At 42.2% G+C, this 25,089-nt stretch overlaps 2 protein-coding genes across 2 annotated transcripts; one reads left to right on the plus strand and one right to left on the minus strand.

The window, feature by feature from the left end:
* Positions 1-339: 339 nt before the first annotated feature.
* ftr82 (finTRIM family, member 82) lies at positions 340-24,976 on the minus strand. The gene is made up of 9 exons (XM_006640975.3): positions 24,779-24,976; positions 16,465-16,544; positions 6,984-7,618; positions 4,679-4,774; positions 3,646-3,879; positions 3,364-3,523; positions 2,474-2,530; positions 2,145-2,210; positions 340-1,635 (listed from the first exon to the last, which is right to left on the minus strand). The coding sequence occupies exons 3-9, from the start codon at positions 7,560-7,562 to the stop codon at positions 1,115-1,117; spliced, it is 1,713 nt and encodes a 570-aa protein (XP_006641038.3). The 5' UTR covers positions 7,563-7,618; positions 16,465-16,544; positions 24,779-24,976; the 3' UTR covers positions 340-1,114.
* Positions 12,992-22,058, plus strand: ftr83 (finTRIM family, member 83). Its single transcript, XM_006640827.3, has 8 exons — positions 12,992-13,084; positions 13,588-14,373; positions 15,809-15,904; positions 16,267-16,500; positions 17,029-17,188; positions 17,293-17,349; positions 17,877-17,942; positions 20,420-22,058. Exons 2-8 carry the CDS (start codon positions 13,795-13,797, stop codon positions 20,944-20,946), a joined length of 1,719 nt encoding a protein of 572 aa, XP_006640890.2. The 5' UTR covers positions 12,992-13,084; positions 13,588-13,794; the 3' UTR covers positions 20,947-22,058.
* Positions 24,977-25,089: the final 113 nt, after the last annotated feature.

A 25,089-nucleotide genomic window follows, 5' to 3' on the forward strand; every position in this document is an offset into this window, starting at 1 on the left:
TACTGTAGAGCTGATACTGCTATATTCTGTATTCTGAGTGGTTTTCTGTTTCTTACTAGCATTTGTCCAGTGATCAGAATCAGGTACTTAATGCCATAGGCTAAGGCAAGGAAAATATCATATGACTGGAGTTGAATGACATTTACTGTGCAGCATGGAACAGACTAAAACAGAGGCAGGCAGCAAACTAGTGAAGTATCCTGTCATGACCTAATTATATATTTAAGGAACAGACTTCAATGTTGCTTGAAGAAACATTAAAAATATAATACTTTGAAGGTGTATGTAAATATCACGTCTAGAAAATGGCTCATAGAAGCAAAAAATTGTTAAGTTTGCTTTAAAAAATTTATTTAAAAAAATCCATCTTTCATTTCCATATAAAATACATGATTTGAGTTAAAAGATTATATATTAATGAATGTGCATAACTGTCACTATCTTCAATTCAATTAATAAAGTACAGAGTTGAGTATAAAGAATTACACAGACATAAAAAATAGGCAATACTTTAAATGTATTAAATGAACAGGCTGAATAATGAGAAATAAATTGCAACAAAGAGAATGAGGGCATTTGAACATTTTAGGCATGTGAATGCTTGTCAATAGCTTTTAACTGCAGTGTCCCGGCTTAAGTTCCACTCTGGGTTTGAACAATTGGGCTTCTGGAGCTCCACTTCTCCCTTTAACTCAATTCAAACAACTCCTCACTCCCCCTTGCTGAAGTGCAGCTGCGGGGGCAGAATGGCTGCTGAAAGTCACCCTGATGGGTGCAGCACCTCAGCAGTGCTGAACTGGATCCTTCCCTGTGTGTAAAAAGGGCTTTGGGATGAAAAGCACTATACCAATGCAAGGGATTATTATGAGTATACCTGGATGATAACAGTTAGAGTCTGTCATCTTGTTCCTGGAGAGTTTCAATCCTGTGGGTTTTCTAGTGGGGTTTGGAGACTTGGAAAGACGTGTTTGTTAACTCAGCGCTGATTTAGCAAATAGCTGGTTCAAGTGAATCATTCCTGAAGGTCAGCGTGGCTCTCCAGTTAAGGGGTCGCAGGTATCTCGGGTGCAGGGCTTCAGGGGGTAGTTTATATTTTCACGGTGCACAAGAAGATTTACTTGACCTGGCATATTTTAATGGAGGTACCGACCCCAAAGCCAGGATACAGTGGCTCAGTGAAGGTGGTCTCAAATCTGTGAAGAAGGGTCATTGTGTCGGAGATGCTGTAAAAGGACAGGGTGCCTGCAGCGTGATCCAGGTAGACCCCAATTCTGGGGGAGTGTGCAGCTTTGATATATACGTCTTCCCTGTTGTGCCAAGCAGAGTAGCCTGAATCAGAGCACAGCAGACTCCAGGACTTGTCATTGTATCCCAGGAGGCACAGCGAGCCCTTCCCTTTCCTACTGATTCCTTTGTATGTGACTCCGATGGAGAACTCTCCGCTCCATTCTATCTCCCAGTAAAAGCGATTATTTTGCAAAGCCTCCCGGCACAGCACTTGGGCGAAGCTGTCAAATCTCTCTGGGTGATCGGGATACGGCTGGATTTCTCGGGTCCGAATCACCTTTCGGCTCCCTTCCGACAGATGAAGCTCTCTGTAGGCCGTGTTGGGGTCGAACCTGAGCTGACAGAAGTCTGAACGAAGAGGTGAAAGGGAAAATGGATTATCCAGAACAGTCACATTCCACTAATTTACTGATTACTGATTTATTTTAGTATTTGTGCTCCGCTGTTTCTTACACTTTTCTGTGTTTAGATCTAAACCTTCCAGCCTATGCTTTGTATGTTTTACAGTATATTGGATTAAATCACATAGGAAAATCAGAATCTTCTATTCCCTAAAGAAATACAGTACAGTAGTGCACAATTACTGCTCAGGGAAGCTCTGGATGTTTCTGTTGATATTTCTGTTTAAATACTATAGTGATATAATAACATTATTGATTACATAATAAAATCTGCTACTACTTTAATAACAGTAGTAATAACTACAATTGAGTTTAAAATATGTAAGATAATTTTCTGCTACATTAAAAGGCATAAAGGAATCTCTTCCTAATGCCAATTCACATTGGAACTGAGTCTTTTAATGGTATGGAAAAATCAGCTTAAACTACAGTATTAAATTCTGTATAAATATTTACATTTTAAAAAGTCCAGTCTTGTCTTCGGTTCTGGAGCTGGAATGCTGTCGATTGAAACTTCATTAGCTGAAAATAAAAAAAAAAGAAATCAAATTAATATTTTGAATACATTCATCTAAAAGTCTCCAAATAGGCCTAACTATTGAGCGTATCATGTTACAATAAGGACCAGGCAAGGCTGAAGCTGTTAATAACTTTTATTTTTATAGCTCACATTAGTCAAACCCACAGTTGGACATCAATAGCTTACCGCTCAATATAGTCAAAGCTATCCTGGTCCAAACACATGAGAATCTGGTCATTTACTTCTCTGGATTGTAAAGCTTTACCTTTTATTTGCCTTTCTTTGATCCTGTTCTCCATATGGTAGACGGGGGTCTCATTCACTACAAACGAGATGCGAAACATACAAGTGTATTATAACCTGGTATGTGTGTACTCTGTAAATGTTTTCCTTTAATAAAATGAAGTTGACAAAAAATAGGATGTGTTTAAACCACAAAAATGTCAACTATTTCCAGAATGAGATTCCACTCACTATTCACAGCCACTGTATACAAGGGAGGTCATGATGTGCCAGTGCCTAACCTGGCAGACGCAGGGCAGAAGGTGGGGCTACTAGTCCATCCCAGGAATCACAAGGACACAGGAGCAAATCAGAGATGCCAGTTAACCCCTCCCACATGCCGTTTTGGAAAGTGGGAGCAAATCTGTGCATCTGGAATCCAATTCCTACCACCGTAGGGAGAGCACCCAGATTCCTCAGCCTGGAACTGAAAGCCCATACCCAGGCTGGAATCGTACCCCGGATTCAAGAGTTGTTAGGCAGCAGAGCTGCCACACCACCACGCCGCCTCCAGAATAAGCACCCAATCCCGAAACTATCTGGCGATCGATTCCCTCTCACCCATTCATTTCGCACATTCTGTTTGTTTGCTCACAGACCTCGCAGAAGATAAGAAACATTACCAATAACACAGGGACATTGGGCCCCTCAGCGCTCATTTGGATCTGTTTCTCTGTAGTCCCACAGCCCCACAGCTAGAACAGGCTGTACAGGTAACAGCCCATGCCGAGTATGGAATCACTCAGTACAGGGATGATTTAGAGCACTGAATCAAACCTCATGTGAAAATACACTGAGGGGCTGTGAGGCACTGCTGACTCAGACACAGCTCAAGAGCCTGTATAACACCAGTATCTATCAACTCCTACACACCTGACTTGGAGATCCTCAGTAGCTCCTCCCGGCTAATTTCTTCCAGGCGCTCTTTAATTTCGGAAACGGCTCTCCTCACAGCTCCAAAGGAAAAGTCGGGATTGACTGTCACTCTGGGTATGAGTCCATCTTCAGTTGGAGTGCTCAGGGAATTGAAATTCTACAACCGAAAGAGCACACAAGCGTTTTTGTCAAAAATGTTAAAATATGACCGATGTTTTGGTAAAAGTAGGGAACGGTTAAAAGCCAAACTTTTGTACTTCCAAGACCTGGTGGCACTACCTGTAAGAAGTGTATATGATCCTCCGTGCTGTGCAGCTGCTTCACACTCATCTCCCTCCTCTTGAGCTCTTCGATCTCCTGCTCCAGCCTCTCCACCAGCCCCTCCGCCTGATTGAAAGCTGCTTTCTCGTTAATGCCGATCAGCTTTGTTACTTCGGAGCGCATCCTCTCGATGGAGCGCAGCATCTCGGTGAACATCTTCTCACTTTCGGCCATGGCTCTCTGGGCTGAGCTCTGATCGAGGGGACAACGAACAAAGAACCATCTGAGAACGCACCCTGACGAGGACTCACCCACACATCGTGTAGGGATCAGACATGCTCGTGTGACACCAGAGCTCAGATGCTTATTTTTCTAGGCTTCATTGAATCGACTTCCAAAATGTTTACGTCGACTTTTTCAATGTCAACCAAATAGACTGTTCCTGTTGCAGCACAGGAATTTAAGAGAAGTAGATCCTACCAAACAGAAGGCATGAGTTCTGAGGTGTATCAGTGTACCAAGTCATGTTAAGGACGTTGGTTTAAAAATGTTTATGGATCCTTTAAAAATGAAGGAAAAATTATTGTAGTTATTAATTGGACCTAGTGACCTAATTGAGTTTGAATATTCTGTTTCAGATTTAAAATGTTTCCATTCATTCATCCATCCATTTTCTGACCCTTTCATCCCCTTCAGGGCTGCAGGAGAGCTGCAGACTACCCTGGAACGTTATGCGCACTCAAGGCAGGGTACATTGCAGGGCAGACAGAGACAGACACAAACATGCACACACTCACATCAGTACCGAATTTCCCCAGAAGCCAATTAAGCTGCCGGCATGTCTTTGGAATGTGGGAAGAAACTGGAGGAAACCCACATGAACATGGGCAGAACATACAAACTCAACACGGTGAGCTCCCGAAGTCTGGAACTGACCCCAGGGTCTCAGCACTGTGAGGAAGCAAGGTTAACTACTGCACCACCGCCCCACCCACTTACAATTGAACATTTTTCTCATTTACAAATCTGTCTTGGTTCTGGTTCTGCTCACCTTGAGAGAATCCACTGCCCGTCTCAAATCCTCCAGCTCCTTCACTCTCTCCTGGCACTTGTGGTAGATCTCTGCCTGTTTCACCCCCAGCTGTTTCTGCAGAGGTGCAAACGACACAAGTGGGTGGTCAGGTGCAGTGATGCACAACCTTGCATGCAAAGACATCTCAACATGTATCACTCTGGAAAGATTTGCAGCTGACTTCTGTAGCAGCTTCTCTGTGATTTGGTGCTCCCTTGAAGCAAATCTATTTTTTTTACTCTAAGGAAAAGTTAAAAATGTCTTCCAGCTTCAAAATACGGTGAGATATTGGGTGATATAAGCTATTATAAACAAGTAGGCGTCCGTAGTCTGCAGCTCTTATAGTTCAAAACTTTGCATTGAGAACTCAGGTGCTTAGGAGTTAACTGAAAGCACAGGAATAATAATACTTTGTTGGTTTGTGATTGTAACATAGTCCACCCTCCTTTACATAGGAAACCTGTTTTCAACTCTAATGTGAGTTTTTCTTCTTTTTTTTTTGTTTCATTTGTGAAGAATGGCATGCCTGCTGACTGGCAAACATTGAAGGTTCAGAATTGTAAGTACTGGATTCTTGAGGCTGGTATCTGGGTCTGCCAGGCGCAGGTGGGTGTATCTCTGCACAGCAATGCTGACAATGAATGGAATGTGAGACTCTCATTGGCTTGGTGAAAAAGCGGAGATAAATCAGCCAGAGAGCCGTAACAGTTAAGCCCTTGTGCAATGTGACTTCTACACAGAAAGTCATTAAGTTCTTCATCCAAGTATGGCAAATGCCCGTTACCACTGTAACATGAGAATGGTTTCTGTTCAGCCCTTAGGCTCAGTGAGTGACCCAACATTAGAGATAAGCTTTAGGAATGATAGGAATCTGATGAGTTATACAAACGTGAGTTATAAAGCTCACGTTCCCCGCATGTGTCCTATTGTAGTGCTTACAAATTCATATTTTTATAAAGTACATGCATTTTGTTGCTTTTGCAGGATCATGATTTATTATTTCCACACAAATGTCCTTGGATGAATACCAAATGAAGGTTTTTTCAAGGTCATTTTCAACAAAAGTGTGAGATACAAAAGCGTGAGATACAAAAGCATGATTTGCAGTCCCTGCGATTTGCTTCAAAACAGGTGATAGGCTTTCAAAAAATATAATGTACACATGGCCCATAGAATGCAACCTTCCTTTGATGCTTAATTGCATCTCATAGTGAAGTGCTCTTGACAGTTTAAGCTTGGGTAACGGTGGGAACTTTATCGGATGACAGGACATGTGGCTATGGAGTGTACCTGTGAGAGTAAATCTCTAAGGTCATGTGAATTAAAAAAGAAAAAGCTCAAAGTGGCCTTGTAATGTGTCAATGGGACATGTTGACTTTATTACTCAAGGTATTTATTGTTTTATTTACTGAGGTAGGTGGGGAAGAACTGTGCTCATTCAGTTTCGCCTTTTTTAGATACTCCATAAAGCTCCGAAAGCATTCCTTGCCTTGTCTTCAGGTACAGCAGTTCCCATTTTAAAAGCAATAAACAGTACTGAAGTGCTTTCCCTTGGGAAAATCAAACTTGATGAAAAAAGACCTTGGGGAATCACCCATTAAAGATTAAAACGTGATTGATGAGTCACCTTTAAGCAGGTGGAGGGCTGTTCTTTTAGTGATCAAACACCGTTAAAATTTGGCCCCACAGCTTTTCATTGGTTACCTTTCTGTGCTGTATTAAATTGCCATAAATAGCTATGTGTCATACTGTATTTTGCAACCGAGAGTGCTAGTTTCCTTTTTTTCATATCATGCACATTACAGCTTCTTAATTCATCAAGGTACATAATATTAAACTTATATTAGATTAAGGCAAGAGAATCAAATCTGAGTCCACTTTGCAGTGACCTAAAATACAACAAACATACAGTAATAAATTGTTTGGAATCAACTCTTATTTTATGGTGCCATAAAAATGAAGAGAGAATTTGTCAAATCACTGATGCAGTATAGTTAATTATTTTTATCTCACATTACAAATAACACTCTGGAGTCAATGTGTGTCCACTGTAGGATTCTCATTTTACAAAATAAGCTTTATATGTTCTTTACAGTTAAAAAAACTTGGAAATACATCCCATGCCTTTCTGATATTCATGATATTCTATCTCTCCACAAATGAGTGCTTTCTAAAAGCAGTTTTACACTTTAAGGAGCTAATAACTCTTATAGAAAGACCCCCAGAATATGCTTCTACTTTGCAAAGTACTTTTGTTTTCTCAGAGTTGAGTCAAAGCCCTTACCTGCTTCTCAGCCCTCTCAGTTTCAGCAGAGACTAGGTCGTGTCCCCTGTGTTCGCTGACGGTACACAGCGCACAGATGCACATCTGGTCAGTGCGGCAGAAAAGCTCCAGCGATTTTTGATGCTGGGGACAAATCTTACGGTCCAGGTTCCCCAGTTCGTCCACCAGCTTGTGCCTTTTGAAAGTGGCCGACTCGTAGTGGGGCTTCAGGTGCTTGTCGCAGTAGGAGGCCAGGCAGTTCAAACAGGATTTCACAGCCTTGAACTTTTTCCCAATGCAGAAATCGCACGGCACGTCTCCCTGCCCGGCATAGCTGTTACCGGGAACTGGAGTCGTCTTCAGCTTCTCGGCCACTTTACTCAGCAAGGTGTTTCTGCGCAGGACGGGTCTTTGAGTGAAAGCCACCCGACACTGTGGGCAGATGTAGTCACCTGTGTAATCTGCCTCATTCCAGAAGTTATTGATGCAGTCCATGCAGTAACTGTGTCCACAGGGAATTGCAACAGGATCCCTCAATATGCCCACACAGAGAGGACAGCTGAACTGGTCTCGAGCCATGGAAATGCTTGCTTCAGCCATTTTCTCTAGTCCTGAAGGGAGAGGTTGAGACTCCTACAACCTGAAAGTCAGAGTGCCTGAAAAGAGACAGGAACTGCCTGTATCTGTGAATTCCAGTAGTTATTGATTGAAAGCAGGCGGGGCTTCTTCTCAGTGAGGGAGGCCAAGTTAAGATAAACCGGTTGAGCAGGAATGTTGAAATAATGTGTAAAAGGGTGGGGAAAGAACAAGGAGGGTAAGGTAAGGGATTGGAGAATTCATAAATTGTTCTTTAGGGTTTAGTCCAATCAGATGATTTAGTCACAGACTCAAGTTTGAGATAATTCTGTTTACAGTTTTATGCATTTGGTATTACTGGAATGGTATTTTTTGACCATTTAAACTACATATCCCGGAGTCAATAGCTCTGTTAATCATTTATTATTTTGACTTTTAACATTGTTCTGTCAGTGGCTGGGGTGTTATAAATAAGGATGTACAGTATGTGATTGCAGTTACCCTGGCTTTTAAACAAGCTTCTTTGTAAACAATCTGTTAGATTTGCCATACAGACCACAGGCCTCATTCTAAGGTATATTTATAAAAATTAGCAGTTGTGCTCAGAAAATCACATACATATTGTTGTACAGCATAAACCAATCCATTAGGAGTTTTGCCTTTTGTAGCCGCAGGGTGTGGCTGAAGAGTGCTTTTCTTTATTGGCTGCTTTTGTATGGAAACTGAGAGTTTACTGGGAACCTCAGTGTGGGCAAGGTTCAATGAGTCTGGTAGGAATCTATACAAATGCAGATAAGATGAACGTTTTCCTTTCTGCCCAGGGAAGAAACACACACGCAGTTTGGATTGCTAACACCACAGTCTGAAGCTGCTTGAAGGGAAAATGTTTGAATTGCAAAATGAGAAGTAACATAGCAGAAAAATCAGTCTCCCACACTTTTCCCTGAATTTGCATCAAAATACTTTTCAACAGGAATTAACTCAGGCATGGGAGATTTTGCACAGTACAGCCAGCAGTTCACCCTAACCTGCCCCACCTGCCGGTCAGCATATACAGTTTACTGTACATCAGCTGCTTACAGCACCAGCCTGATTATTTAGTGCCCAAATTAAATCTAGCCTTTGGCTCAGAAGTGAATCACATCTTCAAAGTTGCAAATAATAGTGGTTTTCTGTTTTCCGAATGGATTTTGGATTTACCTTGAGGAAATCTGCCATTAATTTTTTTAATCTAGATTTGCAACTGGTGAAGGGGCAAGAAATTTTGATTTTATCTGGGGGGGATTGGTAGGCTTTTAAGTGAGAATCTCTACATCTGATAACTGTGCTCTTTCCACAACCATGAGTAAACACAGGCAATATTTGAACTGGGTAATAATTACTCTAGAGGTATTCAAATCCAGTCCTGTGGATTTCACTTGAAACTTTGAATCCCCATTTGCTTAAAATTAAAGTTTTGTATGTTTTATCAATACTTTAAATTGTTCTATTAAGAGAGGGTTCAAACTGGAAAAAGACTCCCTTGAGAACAGAACAAGACACCCTTGATGTATGTCAAAATATTTTCTTATTTGCTGCAGAACAGACTTGTACAGTATTCAGCACTTAGTGCCACAAGTCAAAGCTTCTAATCAATCCTGTTTGAATGTTCCCTATTTGTTATTAATGAGAATTACCTTAAACACATCCTAAAAAACACAATAGAAAACAACTGAGCTCCAAAACAGTGAACGGCGAGGCTCCAGTAAGTATGCTGATCTCTTCTTAGACATAATGAATTGATCTCTTTTTATGCATAATGATTTGCTATAGTGGCAGGAATTCAAAATGTGCTTCTTGTTGAAAACACGGACACAAAAGTGCTTTTATATTATGCAGATATTTGTGCTTCTCTTTCCATAAAGTATAAAGTATAAATTATCTTGGAACAGTATGTGTGAGACATGCACTCAGTCGGTTGCCAGTTCTGCTGGTTCTGTGACTTCCCTGCAATTCATAGTAGTAACACAAAGGTGATGCAATTGTGATGAGAACCATTGCTTGGTGGACAGTTCTGCGTGTTTGTCAAGAGCTGAGCGGATCCCAGAAACACCTCAGCAAGCCTTCACAGATGTGAACGGGATCGTTTCTCAGTGCATAGCTGAAGAATGACTTCATGGTGTTTTGAGGCAGCTGCTACAGTATATTGTGTTAGAGGCACACATACCTGATATAAAACAGACTTTTTGAAACTTTGTCTATTTATACAACCCAGGCATCACTCGCAAACAATCCGATCGTCAGTGGTAGCAGGTCCCCCAGATGGAAGCACTATCTGGTGCTCAGCTAGTCAACATTAATATCCGTCACATTATTAGGAAGGAGGACTTGACTATCTGATCGTAAGAGCTAGACAGGGTCTGTAGATGGATGTGGCTAAGCAGGCCTTGGAGATTGTAATAAAAGAAACTCCTAGCCCCTCCCCCATTCACTTTCTGAGAGATAGGTGCATTCATATAAGGAAGAGAAGGCTCTGGTTACGCAACATCAGTTTCTCCCTTTACTACAGTCAGTTTCACAGCTCTTTTTCTGTCACTGCCTGGTTTCTGATAAGCCAGTTTTTGTTGACTAGAAACCAAAATAAATACTCTTTGTGTAATTTGCTTCACATACCTTCGGGGGGGGCTAATTAACAGTGTTTGAAAAGGTAGCACAGTTCCTAGTGTTAGACAAGCTGCACTGCAATACACTGTCCAGTTTTGTCCAATAAAATGTTATTAGAAATAATCTTTTTAAATAATACAGTTCTTTGCATGAAGTATGATAAAATCAGTCAGGCATGTAGTGTCTGATAGCCATCATTCAGGCAACGTATAGTATTACATTTTATGCAAATATTCTAAACAGTGCTGCATTTGTCTGGATGTCTGGATGCATAAGGGGAAAATGTAAAAAAACATTAAGCTTAGCTGATAAGCTAAATGAAGTAAGGGACCATGTCTGCTATTCTTACTCTTGTTGCTCCTGCTAGAAGAACATACCTCTGTCTATTGTATAATATCTGACAGATGGTAAAATTGTTCTAATTGTTTTTTTTTCCATTTGTATTTGCTTGGCTTCATTGGGGTCCAGAACCATTTACTGTGATTGTCAAAAGAACAGATGCGAAAGATTTCAGATGATGAAAAATGAATGTTTCTGAAGAAATTAGAGTTTGAATCCTCCTAGGACAGCCTTTTCCCCAGTAATGACCTGAGTGCTTTGAGCTGTCTGCAACAATAAGAAAAAAACAATGATAGGAGATCATTACTGGGGAAAAGGCTGTCCTAGGGTAGTCGAAGATACAAAGGGGAAAAGGAGACCACAGACATCAATTAATCTGCAAGGTCAGAAGTCAGCATTTTTCTGCTCATGGACCCTTGAGGTGCACTGCCAGACCTGCTACTAAGCCAATCACATCTGATTCTGGGTGTTTATAGAGATTTAAATACATTGTGACACTTTAATCTGTGTCAAAATCAGTATATTAGGCTTACATATCAAGCTCAACTGAACTAGGGAGGTGGAAGCCGAGTCGGATGGCACATGGAAATGAGGCATTTTTTAGTATTTCCTAAGATCGATACTTCCTTTGTAAGCAACCTCAGATACTCGGAGTACTGTAAATAGGAGTGGCCTGGAATGAGACCAGACTGCAGCAAAGAGGATGAACAAAACGCTGCTATAAAAATCGAGGAAGGGGCAGGTCATTGAGGGTAGAGATCTGCTTGGCCTTCTTCTTAAACATGTAGGGCACTACTAAGAAGAAAGTGTTTATTTGTAGCCCATATTTTAAGATGATGAAAATCGAATGTGTCATTAGCATTGTACAGTGCACTGTTCATTAACTGCACTCCTGCAAGTGGTCAGGCTGTACATTTCGTGTGTGCTATTGCTTCCATGCACCCGTCTGTTCTCTAACTGCTTCTTCCCATTCAGGTTTGCAAGGGGAGCCGGAGCCTATCCCGGCAAGCAGGGGACGCAAGGAGGAGTATACCCTGGATAGGAGGCCGGTCCCTCACAGGGAACAGGAATGGAGACAAATGTCAATTTGATTAAAGAAACTGGAATATCCCCACAGTGCATCAGGATTTAAGACCAGGGATTGTATTTTTTTTTTCGGCACTATCCTTGTTTTCATTTTCCAGTCTCCTCGCCATTACCGTGCAGTTTGAGTAGCGCTGCGATCGGGAGGATTGGCCCAAGGAGAATACTGATGTATATCACACATCCAGTGCAGCACGAAGCGGCTTGATTCTGTGGTTCTCCTTGCGCACACCATTGTCCCGAGAGGCAAATCATTGATTGTTGATTGATAATTGGCATCCAATACTTGCAACTAATTAAAACATTAAGAAACCTACTCTGTCTATGGACTTTTTTCCCTCGTAGACTTTGAAGTATGGTGCATTCTTTTCTCACAAATTCAGGGTTTGGTGGTTTCAGAGTCAGAGAATGAGGACTGGAATGCAGTTGAGCCAGATGTGCAAGATAGGACTCTTTCCATTTTGTTAGCAGTTCACTACTTACTGTATTCATAAAAGAAGTAGACAGCTAACTTAAAATGGTAACTTTAGGCAAGCTGTATATAGGATCAGTCAAACAGATGATATAGTGGTTTTGGTGATGTTTTCGGCTCTCCTACGACCCTGTACTTGATAAAGTGGTTAGAAAACTGATCGATTATCTTTCTTGCTTTTCCAAAGAGCACAACATCATGTTCCAGAGAAGAGAAAGATGACTGGAAAATCTGAGATTACAAAAAACATTTCTACCTCGGTAACATACAGTACACTGCTATACCTACGCGTGTGGCTGGAAGACAGCACATGGCTAGCAAAATTCACATTAACATTGATGGTAAGAAACACAATGGACTGTTTGTGTCTTTTATCTGCTTTCAATTAGTTTTTCTTCACAAGCAAAGTGTCCAAAGTACAAATTCAAGAGAAACAACTTAATGGATAGATTAGCAAAATACCTGCCTCCACTGAAGTGTTTGTTCTTGAAATATTTAAGTAAGGGGATGTTAATATACCTTGATAACATTTTTTTCAGTTGGTTGGTACAGTATAAAGGTTGACATATGGACTTGGTGGTCAAAAGTTTACCCGCATTCCGTGCTAAGGAAATAGTAAGGAATAGCCATTTCCTGCACATTTTGTGATTCTTGTTTATTATTTAATGGAGCTACTGGAGATAAAAAAAAACAATTTCCAGTCACCAATCTTTGCTGGGGGTGGACCAGGGAGGTTGTTGTCAGATAATTTTTTGTTCTGCTCAAGGGAGAGCTGCCATCAAGTGTGGACGTTGGGGATCTGGGCTGCAAGATTTAATCCAGACTTTAACTCATATACAGGGCCCTCCAATCTCAAACAGCTCAGAAGATCAAACAGAATTGATGGCAGCTCTTCAAGACTTTCATCACCACAACACCAGGTGGATTCTGCACATTGGTGGTGGTGGAGGGGATCCCCATTACCTGTAAAGCGCTTTGAGTGGAGTGTCCAGAAAAGCGCTATATAAGTGTAAGCAATTATTATTATTATTATTATTATTATTATTAACACACCTGACATCTGCAATTCTGTATATTGCACCAGCACCATTAAAGCAATGAGTGTTGGAGGAGTGCTGAACTTGTGCCCTTAGCAAGACTTTTTCTGAAGCACAGCCATATGCTAGTCTGCCAGCTCATAGCCTAAGATCTCTCTATGTTGCAGGATAAACGTTAAGCAGTGTTTGGAGAGAGGGTCATTTGTGTGCTTGGAGCTCATGCTCAAACACGCAAGGGTAAAATAGGATGTGAGAAGGTAGCATGTTTTTGAGGGGTGGTGGGGTTAATTCCAAAATACTGCACATACTGTAGCTTTGCCTTGGCTCAGTGTTGTGTGTTTACATATGAAACTCTGTTTACTGTAGCTGTTGTGGGTTATGCCAGACTGGATTGCACAAGGCTGAACCGGACTTTAAATCTGTAGGTCTTCGCGTCCACTCCTGTGCCCTGACACAAACACCTTTACTTTCTTAGGCTCTGCTGGGGCTTTCTTCTCTTCCACCTGCCCCACCCCCAGCGGTTTCTGCTCAACCAGTTTACCTCCTCACTTCCTCAGTCCAAAACCCTCCCTGTTTGCTCGTATAAAACTGCTGTAGTCACGCTCGTTTTAGTTCCTGCTGAGCTTATCAGGCTGTCGGGCTACCTCTCTCTCCCTGGGACTGGACAGATCTCAGTCTAGCGATGTCGATGGAACAACACGACTGTCCCCTGTGCAGGGAGTATCTACGGGATCCCGTTTCCATTCCCTGCGGACATACCTTCTGCTCAGTCTGCATTAAGACCTACTGGGACCATGCAGACCATACTGGGACCTACAGCTGCCCTCACTGTAAGGTGACCTACAACAAGAGGCCTGCCCCACGCAGGAGCCAAACCCTGACGAGAACATCAGAGCGAGTGAGGACCTCAGAGCCCTCTCCGCCTGCTCCTCCGGCCCCTGACTACAACTACGCCGGGCCGCAGGACGTCCCGTGCGACATCTGCACGGGCAGGAAGTACAAGGCGGTGAAGTCCTGCCTGATGTGCCTGGCCTCCTACTGCGAAAGGCACCTCAAGGCGCACTTTGAGAACACCACTTTCAAGCGCCACAAGCTGGTGGATGAAATCGGCCACCTGGACCGGCAGATCTGCCCCCAGCACCAGAAGGGCCTGGAGCTGTACTGCAGGACAGACCAGATGTGCATCTGCGTGCTGTGCACCGTCAAGGAGCACAAGGGCCACGACATGGTCTCGGCCGAGACAGAGCGGGTGGAGAAGCAGGTAAGACCTTTCAGCGTCGAATAAGAGCGTTCAGGGAGACACGCTGTGGAAATACTATGATCTGATTTAAAGCTGACCTCCAAACTCTGGCAGAATGGTGAAGGGGTCAGGTGAAAGCATGAGAAAATTGTCCTCCTTGTACAATAAAATGAAAATGCAGCAGTCGTTCTGTGAAGTTAGAGGTCTGGTCCCGTTTCCCTTGGCCTGTACATTACACCTGCGCAAACATCAGTCTTACATTTTAGCCCAGTGTAATTTTGTCATGTACTGTTAACATGAACATGCAACTGTTCAATTGGCTAAAAATTTCATGTGTGTAATCTATAGAAAAAACAGTCACACATTAGTCACAGATGTCGGATAATTTGAAGCTGTTAAAACATACACAATGTCTTTATCTGTTCATTTGTATTTCATTCATGTTAAATGTGAATTTGCCAATTTATTTCTGATTGGTTCTCATTATCACCAGATTTAGAACCTTGAAAATGGTTCCACAACTGAACATGCAGTCGTTGTTGTTTTTATAATATAATCATGAAAGTATGTTTGAAAGTTTTTTTGTAGTATGGCTCAGATTATTTGCCATTGTTTCAAGGTTGTTGTTTGTTTTGTCCTTTGTGTCCTAAACTAACTTATGCTACATTGACAAACCTGCAGCTCAGTATCAGCTGGGCCCACCCACTTCTCACACACAGTTAGTGGTGATAACCATTGGCCAAGCTGTGCTGGAGGGACTAGAGCTGCACTGTGCTATTTTTCCTACTGACCCATTACTCATTCTGGATGCAGTGGCATCTTGTGCTGTTCTCTATGTCTTGCTAAGACACTTGGGTGATAGATGTCTTGGAACAGTCTGTTCTTCCGTGATGTGACAGTGGGCATTGACGGACTCTCACAGACATTACAAAAATACCCTGCTCTCCCCAAACCAGACTGAACTGTTTTAAATCCGTAGTGGGGAGCAGCAGGAAGGATTCTGACTTTCTAATAGGAAGGGTGTGGTTTCCTGTCCCAAGTTAAACACTCCTGCTGTGATGTGTTTCACACAGGCTGCTCCAGGAGAATGCCCAGCTGTATGAATGGCTGCTTTGCATAAAAACATCAATCACATAAGTTAGAAATTTGTTCTTGAATTCAAAATCAATAGTTCAGGCTCCTTTAAACTCTGCTTTCCAAATTCTTATTAAGATTAGTAACCTAAGGTGGAGAATTAACCATATTCTATTGCTTTTCTAAATATTAAAATGTATAAATATAACTTAAAATTTTGTCAAATTGTAATATGAAAAGGCGCAACCTCTATTATTTGAATATACTTTACTTTAAATATTTTTATGACGGAATGGAACTCCTTTCGACTTTGGACTCATGTTTTAAAAGGCGACTGCATCCCTGAGCTGAGGCCTCTATGTGGTGGCACTCTGTGTTTCAGAATCTGCTCAGCACAACACAGGCCGAGATACAGCAGAGGATCCAGGACAGAGTGAAACAGATGGAGGAACTAAAGCATGCGGTGGATGCACTCAAGGTATGCAAGAATTATTCTGACAAAATAACGTTTTACAGATTGATTTCATTTGAACAATCCGATTTTTAGAACTGCTAAACTTGGTGTAATGCCTAAGTAACACTTCATGTATTAAGACATCGCTTTTGAAAAGTATTGTTCCAGTATGTTGAAAGGCACTACGATGCATTGTTACCACTTAAGTGAATTGAATTTTCTCACAAGCATCCATAACTGGAATGTAATCCTTAGGATTTGATTATTTATTGAAAAAATTCCAGAAACAGAGCAAAATCATGGGGAATGCGATGCCTTTGCTCCTGGGTTGGGGCACTAGCGGAAGCGTGCTTACTCACACAGCGCGCCACCTCCTTGTCGTTCAGACCTCAGCGCAGAGGGCGCTGGCGGAGAGCGAGAAGCTCTTCGGAGACATGCTGCGGTCCATCGAGAGGATGCAGGCCGAGATGAGCAAGCTCATCAGCTCCAACAAGAGGGCGGCGCTGACGCAGGCGGAGGGACACCTGGAGCGCCTGGAGCAGGAGGTTGCGGACCTGAAGAAGAGGGACTCAGAGCTGACCCACCTGTCGCGCACGGAGGACCACATCCACTTCATTCAGGTAGCAGCGCCTGGTCAGCTGCAGGGCCGACCCTTGATGTTTCCCTTAAAAAATAAATGGAATCACATTTCTGATAGCAGCCACTTACCCTTACTTAAATACATAACCCCTTGAATTAACTACCTCCAGGACAAGCTGGAATTGTTCAACTTCCCCACAACATCCCCACCTGTGCATGGATGAGACACACAGGCCTGCTCTGTTTCAGTGCTCGGCTGCTCTGACACTGTGCCAGAGAGGCGATGGACGAAGAAACAGGCCTCTCTAACAATACCAGCAAAAAATCGTCTATGAAAACAACCCTTTACTTTTATCTGAATTTGGCCCGATGGCTTCCTAGTCTCCACTGAAAAAAGGAGACTATTTTGAAGTGACTGTCAAACTTTTCTTTTGTATACAAATATCTATAGAAGCAGCACAATGTCACCTTACAGACAAGGCTGACTCCTATTAGTTCCTATCAGGCACAGGGCTATCCCTGTTCTCTTTTGTGCTGCACTAATGCCAGATTTTGTCCTCTTCCTGTAGAGCTTCCACACTCTCTGTGAGCAGACTGAGGCCGAAGAGCTGCCCAACGTCACAGTGAATCCCTACTTCTCCTTTGGAGCCGTGACTAAGACCGTCTCGGAAATGAAGGTGCACCTGAACGAGTTCACCAACGAAGAGATGGTCAAAGTTACCAAAACAGGTGTGAGGCTGAGCCAAACTTCTCAGCACCTGTATGACCAGGGGCTTGCCTTCCTGCCCCTTGTCTTTTCTCAACAAACCAGCTTTTACTTCTTTTTTTTTCAGTGAATAAAATGCCCTTTTGCCAGCTGGAAAATCGTAAAAAAAGAAGAACAATGAAATGTAAGTCCTTTTAAGTATTTGTTTCAGTTGCTTTTGTTTGGTCAGGTTGCATTACTTGCCTTTGTGTGGGATAGTATAGGGTGTTATCAAGTCAGGAATGTTACAAAACCAGTAAAAATGATAGGGGTAAATACTTGCCTTTGTGTTATTAAAATTACATAACACTAGTAAGGAATGTTCTACACATTATTCTAAGGACAAACAGGTTAAATTGAGCTGCTTCATATCAGAGCCTGTTGTTTTCTGCCTTAAGTGCCTGAAGTTTTCAATGATATCCAAGGTTAGATAGGCAGAGCTCTCAATTTTCATACAAGTCTTTATTTACTCTGCAAAGTGCTGTTAGTACTCTGCTTAATGAACTTTATTGACTTTTGGCAAAGGGGATTTGCCATACTTCTGGAGCATTTCAGCCTCTTTCACAAGGTCATAGATACGGATTTATGACATCAATCTCAGAATAATGTTTGTTACATACAATGGGTCCTCGTTCGTGTTCTGTACTTCACTAGCATGTCTTTCCTCCCCAGCCAATGAAATTGGACTCAACAGTGCACCAAGTCTCCAACCCAGGCAAAGAGGAGAGTTCTTAAAATGTGAGTCTTAGATTCTGCTTTCAAGATGTACATTTTCAGTGTTCAGAAATACTGAACAATGCATCTTACAGATCATAGTAGGCTCCTGTGCAAAGAATTGTCAAGAAGTGGAAACTGCCAGATCAGGTAAACATCCTGTATGTTTCTATTCTTGCTGATGACATAAGAGCAGGAGAAGAAATGGACATTCAGCTTGTCTAGTTCGCTTGGTTGTTAGTAACTAACCGAGCCAATGATGTCAACCAGCCATGTCTTGAAAGAAGATGGGGTATCAGCTTTGACAGAATAACTGGGCAGCCAGCTCCAGACTCCCACACATTACTCTAGGCCACATTCCAGGAAGATCATGACTGAGTGGCTCATCCAAGTTACAGTCTCGACAATGAATACTCAAGTCTTGTCAGTTCAGATCCAGGTTGTGCAATTAGCCAGACAAGGACAGGTAATCAAAGTCCCAGGAGGAAGATTAAAATGGTAAGGGGAATTCCAGGTTCAGATAGTTTGGATAAAGCAGGAAGATCCATGCATTGCTCCTCACCTGCGAATCCAGGAAGAATCAGCGAGCGCTGTGCCCTTCCTCCAGCAGATGAAAAAGTGAGCAGATAAAGCAGATAAAGGGTGATCAGTGATCTCTCGCAGAACCCACCTGTGCTGCTTTTAAAATCTTCCACAGACAAGTGTAGTGTTGTCACCACAGGATGAAGTGCCCAAAAAATTGGTTATTCCAAAGTAACAATTTAAACTGTTAAATAAATTGGTAACTCTAAATTTTTAAAAAAGAATCAGTCTTCTTTTCTTTACTGTTTTTGCTACTGGTGTGTGGCACTTCTGGCTTTCCAGATCAACGCTCATCTTCTAAGAGTGAAATCCTGGAAGTATCCCATCACCTTTGACCTTCAGGAGAAAACACTTAACTATTGTGCAGGTGACATTTTATATCATATTTTATTTGCATGGCTCATGGAGGTTAACCCAGTGGATTGGCTTTGGTTGGTGCTGCAAAGAGACAAATTTTGGTCTTTTCTGTTCTGTCTGTGTAGCTGAAGCTTATATGGAGCAACCCTGGTCCTGCAGAACCATAATCAATCAGGTTACACAGGTCACCCTTATATTTGTAAAGGCTTGGAACTGGTAGATTAATTGCCTTTTGGTTATATCGTCCCTGGTGTGAGTGTGTGTGTGTTTGTGTCTGTGTGTGCCCTACGATGGACTGGCGTCCCATCCAGAGTGTATCCTGCCTTGTGCCTGTTGCTTGGTGGGTTAGGCTCTGGCTCCCCTATGAACCTGGACTGGATAAAGCTGTTAGAAAATAAGGATGGATGATCTATTTAAATGAACAATTCTTCTGTGATCAAAATGAAATCATTCCAAGAGTTCTGAAGCTCATTAGTTAAGGGTGATTTAATCAAATCTGTTGGATTGTGACTCCCCAGGATCATGGCTGGCCAAACTTGATATTAAATAAAATCAGACTCATTAAATTTCACTGTTCGTTACATTTTACATACACAAATGTGTCATGTAGTTGTCACAGTTCCCTTCCGTATCTTCTGCAATGGATATACACTTAATGATATGTAAAGCTCAAGGTCTCAGAATCTGAACCCAGGACTTTTTATTTCTCCAGTGGGACCATTTACTTTTCTTACCTCTGTAGAGCTGCACTAATGTAAATCCTGTCATTAAATTGTATCATCACCACATGGTCAATAAACAACTCCTAGGCAAAAAAACACGTGACAAAATATCGAATAGCATTTCAGACAACCCCATGTATTGTGATATAGTTGATTTACTAAATTACTGCAACTCTAAGAGGGCCTTGCTTTGCATAAACTGGATACAAAAATCTGCAACAGCAGCACAGAGTTATATAGATTGTGTACAGAAACAAAAAGAAAGACTGAATTCTGAGATGAAGAGAGTGCTATATTAATGACAGAATCAGCAAAGGGATAAAAAAGATTAGTATAATCTAGCATTATCCACAGTTTGGTCTATATGATGAAATTCCTGCCTTTGGATGTTGGAGTGCTACTTTTCCTGGAGCGGATTCTCAGCTGTGCTTTGGAGTTTTGTGTCTTTTGGGGAACTAAAAGTCGCTTCTGTGGACCAGCAAAGAACAAACATTTACTGCAACTGAGAGATCGCTTTTGCTTTCCTAGAACAATGATGCCAACACTTAGATCTCTATTTCCAGGCTCGTACCATGAGAGAATAAATAAATGTGCACAGGAATTAAAACTCTGAACTAGAAACAGGCAAGAGCTGAGGGAAGGACAGAATCCCCCATTGTGATTCCAAAATCCACTGAAGTGACTTGATCAGATAAAGAAAGAACAATCCATCTATGATCGCAGGGCACTGCACATGTATAGGAAGAGTTAGACCAGAGAATGAAAGGCTGCCCTTTGGCTTTTCTGGCATGTTTGTTTTAAACAACTGATCTCTCCTCTGACCACTCTCTCCTCAATCAGATGCCTGTCAGCTCACCCTGGACCCCAACACAGCCTACAGGCAGCTGTACCTCTCCAGAGGAAACAGAAAAGCGGCTCTGAAGAGAGACACCCAGCCGTACACCGACCACTCCCAGAGATTCGACTGCTTGCCTCAGGTGCTCTGCAAGGAGCCTCTGTCTGGCGGCTGCTATTACTGGGAGGTGGAGTGGAGCGGAGAAGGCGCTTCCATTGGAGTCGCCTACAAGGGCATGAAGAGGTCTGGGTACGGCGACAGCTGCCGCATCGGATATAACAAAAAGTCCTGGAGCCTGTTCTGCTCCGACTCCAGCTACTCCGCCCGGCATGACAAGGACCCAGTGGAAATTAGCGCCCCCTACTGCTCCAGAATAGGAGTGTTCCTGGATCACAGCGCTGGCACCCTCTCGTTTTACAGCGTCTCCGACACGATGTCCCTGATCCACAGGTTCAAGGCCACGTTTAACGAGCCCGTCTACGCTGGATTTTGGGTCTGGTATGAATCGGCTGTAACAATCTGCCAGCTGTAAACGGCATTCAATCATCCCCATCCTCCCGTTTGCCTTCTCTTCTCCTAAAGTTCACAGTCCTGCAGGACAGCCCCAGTCCTGGCGCCTTGTCGATTCTCCTACCACTGTAACCAGGTGTTTCAGAACACTTACCCTTCAGTCATCTTCCTTCTTTTGCCCCTGTTGTTTTACTGTTTTAACTGTTCTGTAATAATTCTGTACAAATTGAATTTACTTTCAACCACTGCAAAATCATACTGGTGAGAGGGATTAAGAATGTTTGTTCTTTCTTTAACGGAAATGAAATTCGTGGTACATTGTGCTATTATATCATATTTTTAAATGAGATATAATACATGGCTATAACTAAAGGATATATTTTAAGGCATGTGCCCTGAACAGCCATTTTAGTTTCTTTTTGATCTTTTTTAAGGGGCTGCTAAGTGATTAACCAAAATGGAATTCAATCAACAGCATCAATTTGGCTGAGTTATAAAAAGTATATACACATATGGATTCACAAACACTTAATTGGCATATGAGGTATGTTCAGACAAAAATAGCAAACAGGCAGTAGAGGTAAATATCACTGTTTTATGTCAGACCTTGCTTTAAATGTGTATACATAGGGTCATTGTGCACAATGTAGTATGAACCCATTTTAGGGAGGTTATTTAATTTGAAATTTTACAATCCAATCATTAATACTTCAAAAGTAATATGTAGAAAGACAAATAGTTTCAATATACAGACATGAGGTATAATTTTAAAATTAAACATTGTAGCAACAGGTAAGCAACAGGTAAGAATGTGAAGTAGCCCCTATATCAGCACTAGTGAACCTCCAGTGAAGTCTGTTTCTTTATTTCAATGTGACCTGCTCCTTTATTGATCATTCTGCTCCTTATTTAGATGTTCAAGTAGTTGCAGCACGCTTGAGTAATGGTGCTGACTAAAACAATGCAAGTTGAATAGCCCAGTCTGACAGAAATCCAAATATTGCTTGGATATATGCTTCTTTTACTTTTAAAAATGGGGAAAATTTATTTAAATTTAATTTTGTATGCAGGTTATGGGAAATGCAGAGGTTGTGTACTTACAGCTCATCAAAAAATAAATATTTTACAATATAAGTACATGCAAAAACGTTTTCTTGATATAGAGCTCACAAGGACTGCCAGGACTAATGTAGACTGTACAGTATAAGAGGTCTTGGCGATTAATGCACCAGTTTGGTGACAGGGGACACTGCAGGTCTCAAGTGCCATCCATCAGAAGAGACATTAAACTGAACTGCTGACTGCTTGGTCATTTGACCTCTCCCAGCACTGCGTCCAAGTCTTTAGCTATTGAGCAGTGGTGTGGCTGTGCTGGCTACCCATCGCGAGAGCACAGCCCTGCCAGGACCACATTCACCAGGTTCCTCTGGTCACCTGACCAGCTGCCGGAAGTTAATTGGTTGGTCAGGCGACTGTTTAAAAAGCAAGAACCAGAAGCTTCCATGTCTTCCAGAAGCCAAATGCTCCTGTCATGCCTGCAGGCTGAGGGGCAGAGGGAAGGACTGACTGGTGTACTCACTGTGGAGCTACAGTCTATGGTGGTAAGCAAGGGGCACAAGGCAGGATGGACCCTGGACAGATCAGTCACAGGGCAATTTCCCCAGAAGCCTGTTAAGCTGCCAGTATGCCTTTGGACTGCGGGAGGAATCTGGAGCACCTGAAGGACGCTTACATGAACATGGGGAAACATGCAGACTCCACACAGAGAGCACCCCAGCTCTGGAATTGAACCCAGGGCCCCAGCGCTGTGAGGCAGCAATGCTCACTGCTGCACCACCATGGTGCCACAGTAGATGATCACTGTTAGAAAACATACTATAACATCTTTATCTCCTAAACTGCGACAGTTAAATAAGATGATTACTAGTCATTCTCACATCTAGTCACCTGGGAAGGAGTGTTGAGTAGTGGGAAAGACTAGGAAATCGCAGGTAAAAGTCTGTGTGTTCAAACCTCTTGAGCAATATATATTCTTTATGGTGCAAACTAACAGCTGTATTCAGTAAATGGGGACAAATTGAAGTTGCTTTGGAATAAAAGCATCAGCCACCAAAGCAGTAACTTAAAACCCACTCAGGAGCTCTGTGCTGAGAGCTAGTTTCTAGTACGTGTCATGGAGAAAGATCAAAACCTTCTTCCACAGCTGCACTACAACAGGCCCTAAAAAGGGCTTCTGTCCTTCTTCCCTGTGGTGACAGATTTCAGTTCAATCAAGTCTTCAACTCGGCAGCTCTGCTCTCACTTTGACAGAAAGCAGCCCTGTAACCTCCTTTGAACTATCAAAACATTCCTGGCTGAGTGGCTCTTCAGGAATAGGACTGCATTTCCCTCTTAATATCCTGTGCAAAAGGAACATTATGTCAGTGGTGCTGTCTATCTTTATCCTGTCTTGCACAGTCTTTAAAAAGCGAGACACACTAGTATTCAGAACTGAGGCACGATCCAACGCAAAAAAAACAAACAGTAAAATGATCAATTGGGAGCTTGCAATTCTCCTTGAAACTCAACATTTTGAATTGATTTGGAGCTGATGGACAGTGCTTATTGTTTAAATTGTTAAATTTGTATTGAGAAAGAAGAGGCTAACATGAACTGCGTCCTTATATGCAAAGTGCAGTTATTTAGAAATTAGACAGCTTTGGAAACAAGAACAACAATCACATTGCTATGACACTGCTTTTGCTGATACATTAACTAATAACCCACCTATTATTATAAACATGGCTCCCTGGTAGCCCTGGGTTCATTTCCTGGGGTGCTATCTGGATGGAGTTTGCATACTCGCCCCGTGTTTGTGTGATTTGATAAACAAGTATTCGATCACTCATCTTCTCTTACACTGTCCATTAAGTAACAAAAAAACGTAACTTAATGTAACCAACTCGTTACATGTTTTACCACGGCTTCTCCCCTGTGTGGGTAAGCTGGTGTCTTATGAGATGCTCTTCCCGCACTGGGTGCAGCAGTTCGGCGTCTCTCCCGTATCAGTGCGCTGGTGTTCCTTGAGGGCACCCGACTCGCTGTATCTCTTTCCGCACTCGGAGCATTGTTCAAGACTAAAAACACTGTGGACAGGCAGCATAGTAACGAGAGAAGCTGCCTGTATTACCGCCTGAAGCCACACGAGGGCATCAATGTCCCCCAAAATGAAATGTCTTGATTGCTTCCCAGCTATGCCCGCATGGAGAAGTTCACACGTGGAATTCTTAAAAAAATGACTACAGGTCTCCCTCATCCTAAATAATTAAAAATCCAGATGGCAATGCTGAAGAACAGTTTTTTTGTAACCCGGAAACTAAAATACAGTATTAGAAATCTTAATGGACTGTTCAAACTCCACGTAATATTACAAATATTCAAGCAGTAAGCCTTTATTGCTTCTCCAGCATGTTCAGAAAAGAAAAACGTCAACCCGGACGCCTTTAGCCTCTATAGGTAGTTCAACCTCAGCATTTCTCATCTCTTATACAGTACTTCACGTTTTTGCTACTTGAATTGTTTACTGAAGAAAAGTCCCATACCAGGTTTATGCCCAATACTTAACGTTATTTATAGCTGTGAATTGCTCTTGCATCGCTTGCGGAGTTACTCCTGTTAATTATAAAATCTGAATATCTGTCAGTTTTTATTAAAGACTAAGCTATACATTCTTATAACCGATCAGTCACAAATGTTAAATGTACCAATAAAAACACAGTTTATCCGTGTGTCATTTATTTCTATATTTTAAACCCGGTTCATGCATGTAGTAAGGCATCATGATTATGATTTCTGCTTCTGCCAAAAATACTCACCAGTAATGGAGCGTCGTCATGTGCGGACTCTTGTGGCCCGGCAATACGGTGTGTTCAATATTTGCACGGTGCAAATCCTCACTACTTTCACTTCCTGCCTGGCTCTTGCATACCGTGGTTTTCTCTTTCGGCAAGCGGTAATGCAAATCGAGCCCGTGGACTCAGGTAGCCTCTTCCTGGATAAACTACTGCGGCTGTGTTACCTGAATACGTAAAATGCAGTCGGTTAACAATTCCTTCCGAAATATGGATACGTAGCACGGAAAAGTGAAACGCATACCCAACCTAAAACTGCGGCATGTGTTTTTTTT

This window comes from Lepisosteus oculatus, chromosome 26 (genome assembly GCF_040954835.1).
Source record: "Lepisosteus oculatus isolate fLepOcu1 chromosome 26, fLepOcu1.hap2, whole genome shotgun sequence".
Classification (NCBI taxonomy): Eukaryota; Metazoa; Chordata; class Actinopteri; order Semionotiformes; family Lepisosteidae; genus Lepisosteus; species Lepisosteus oculatus.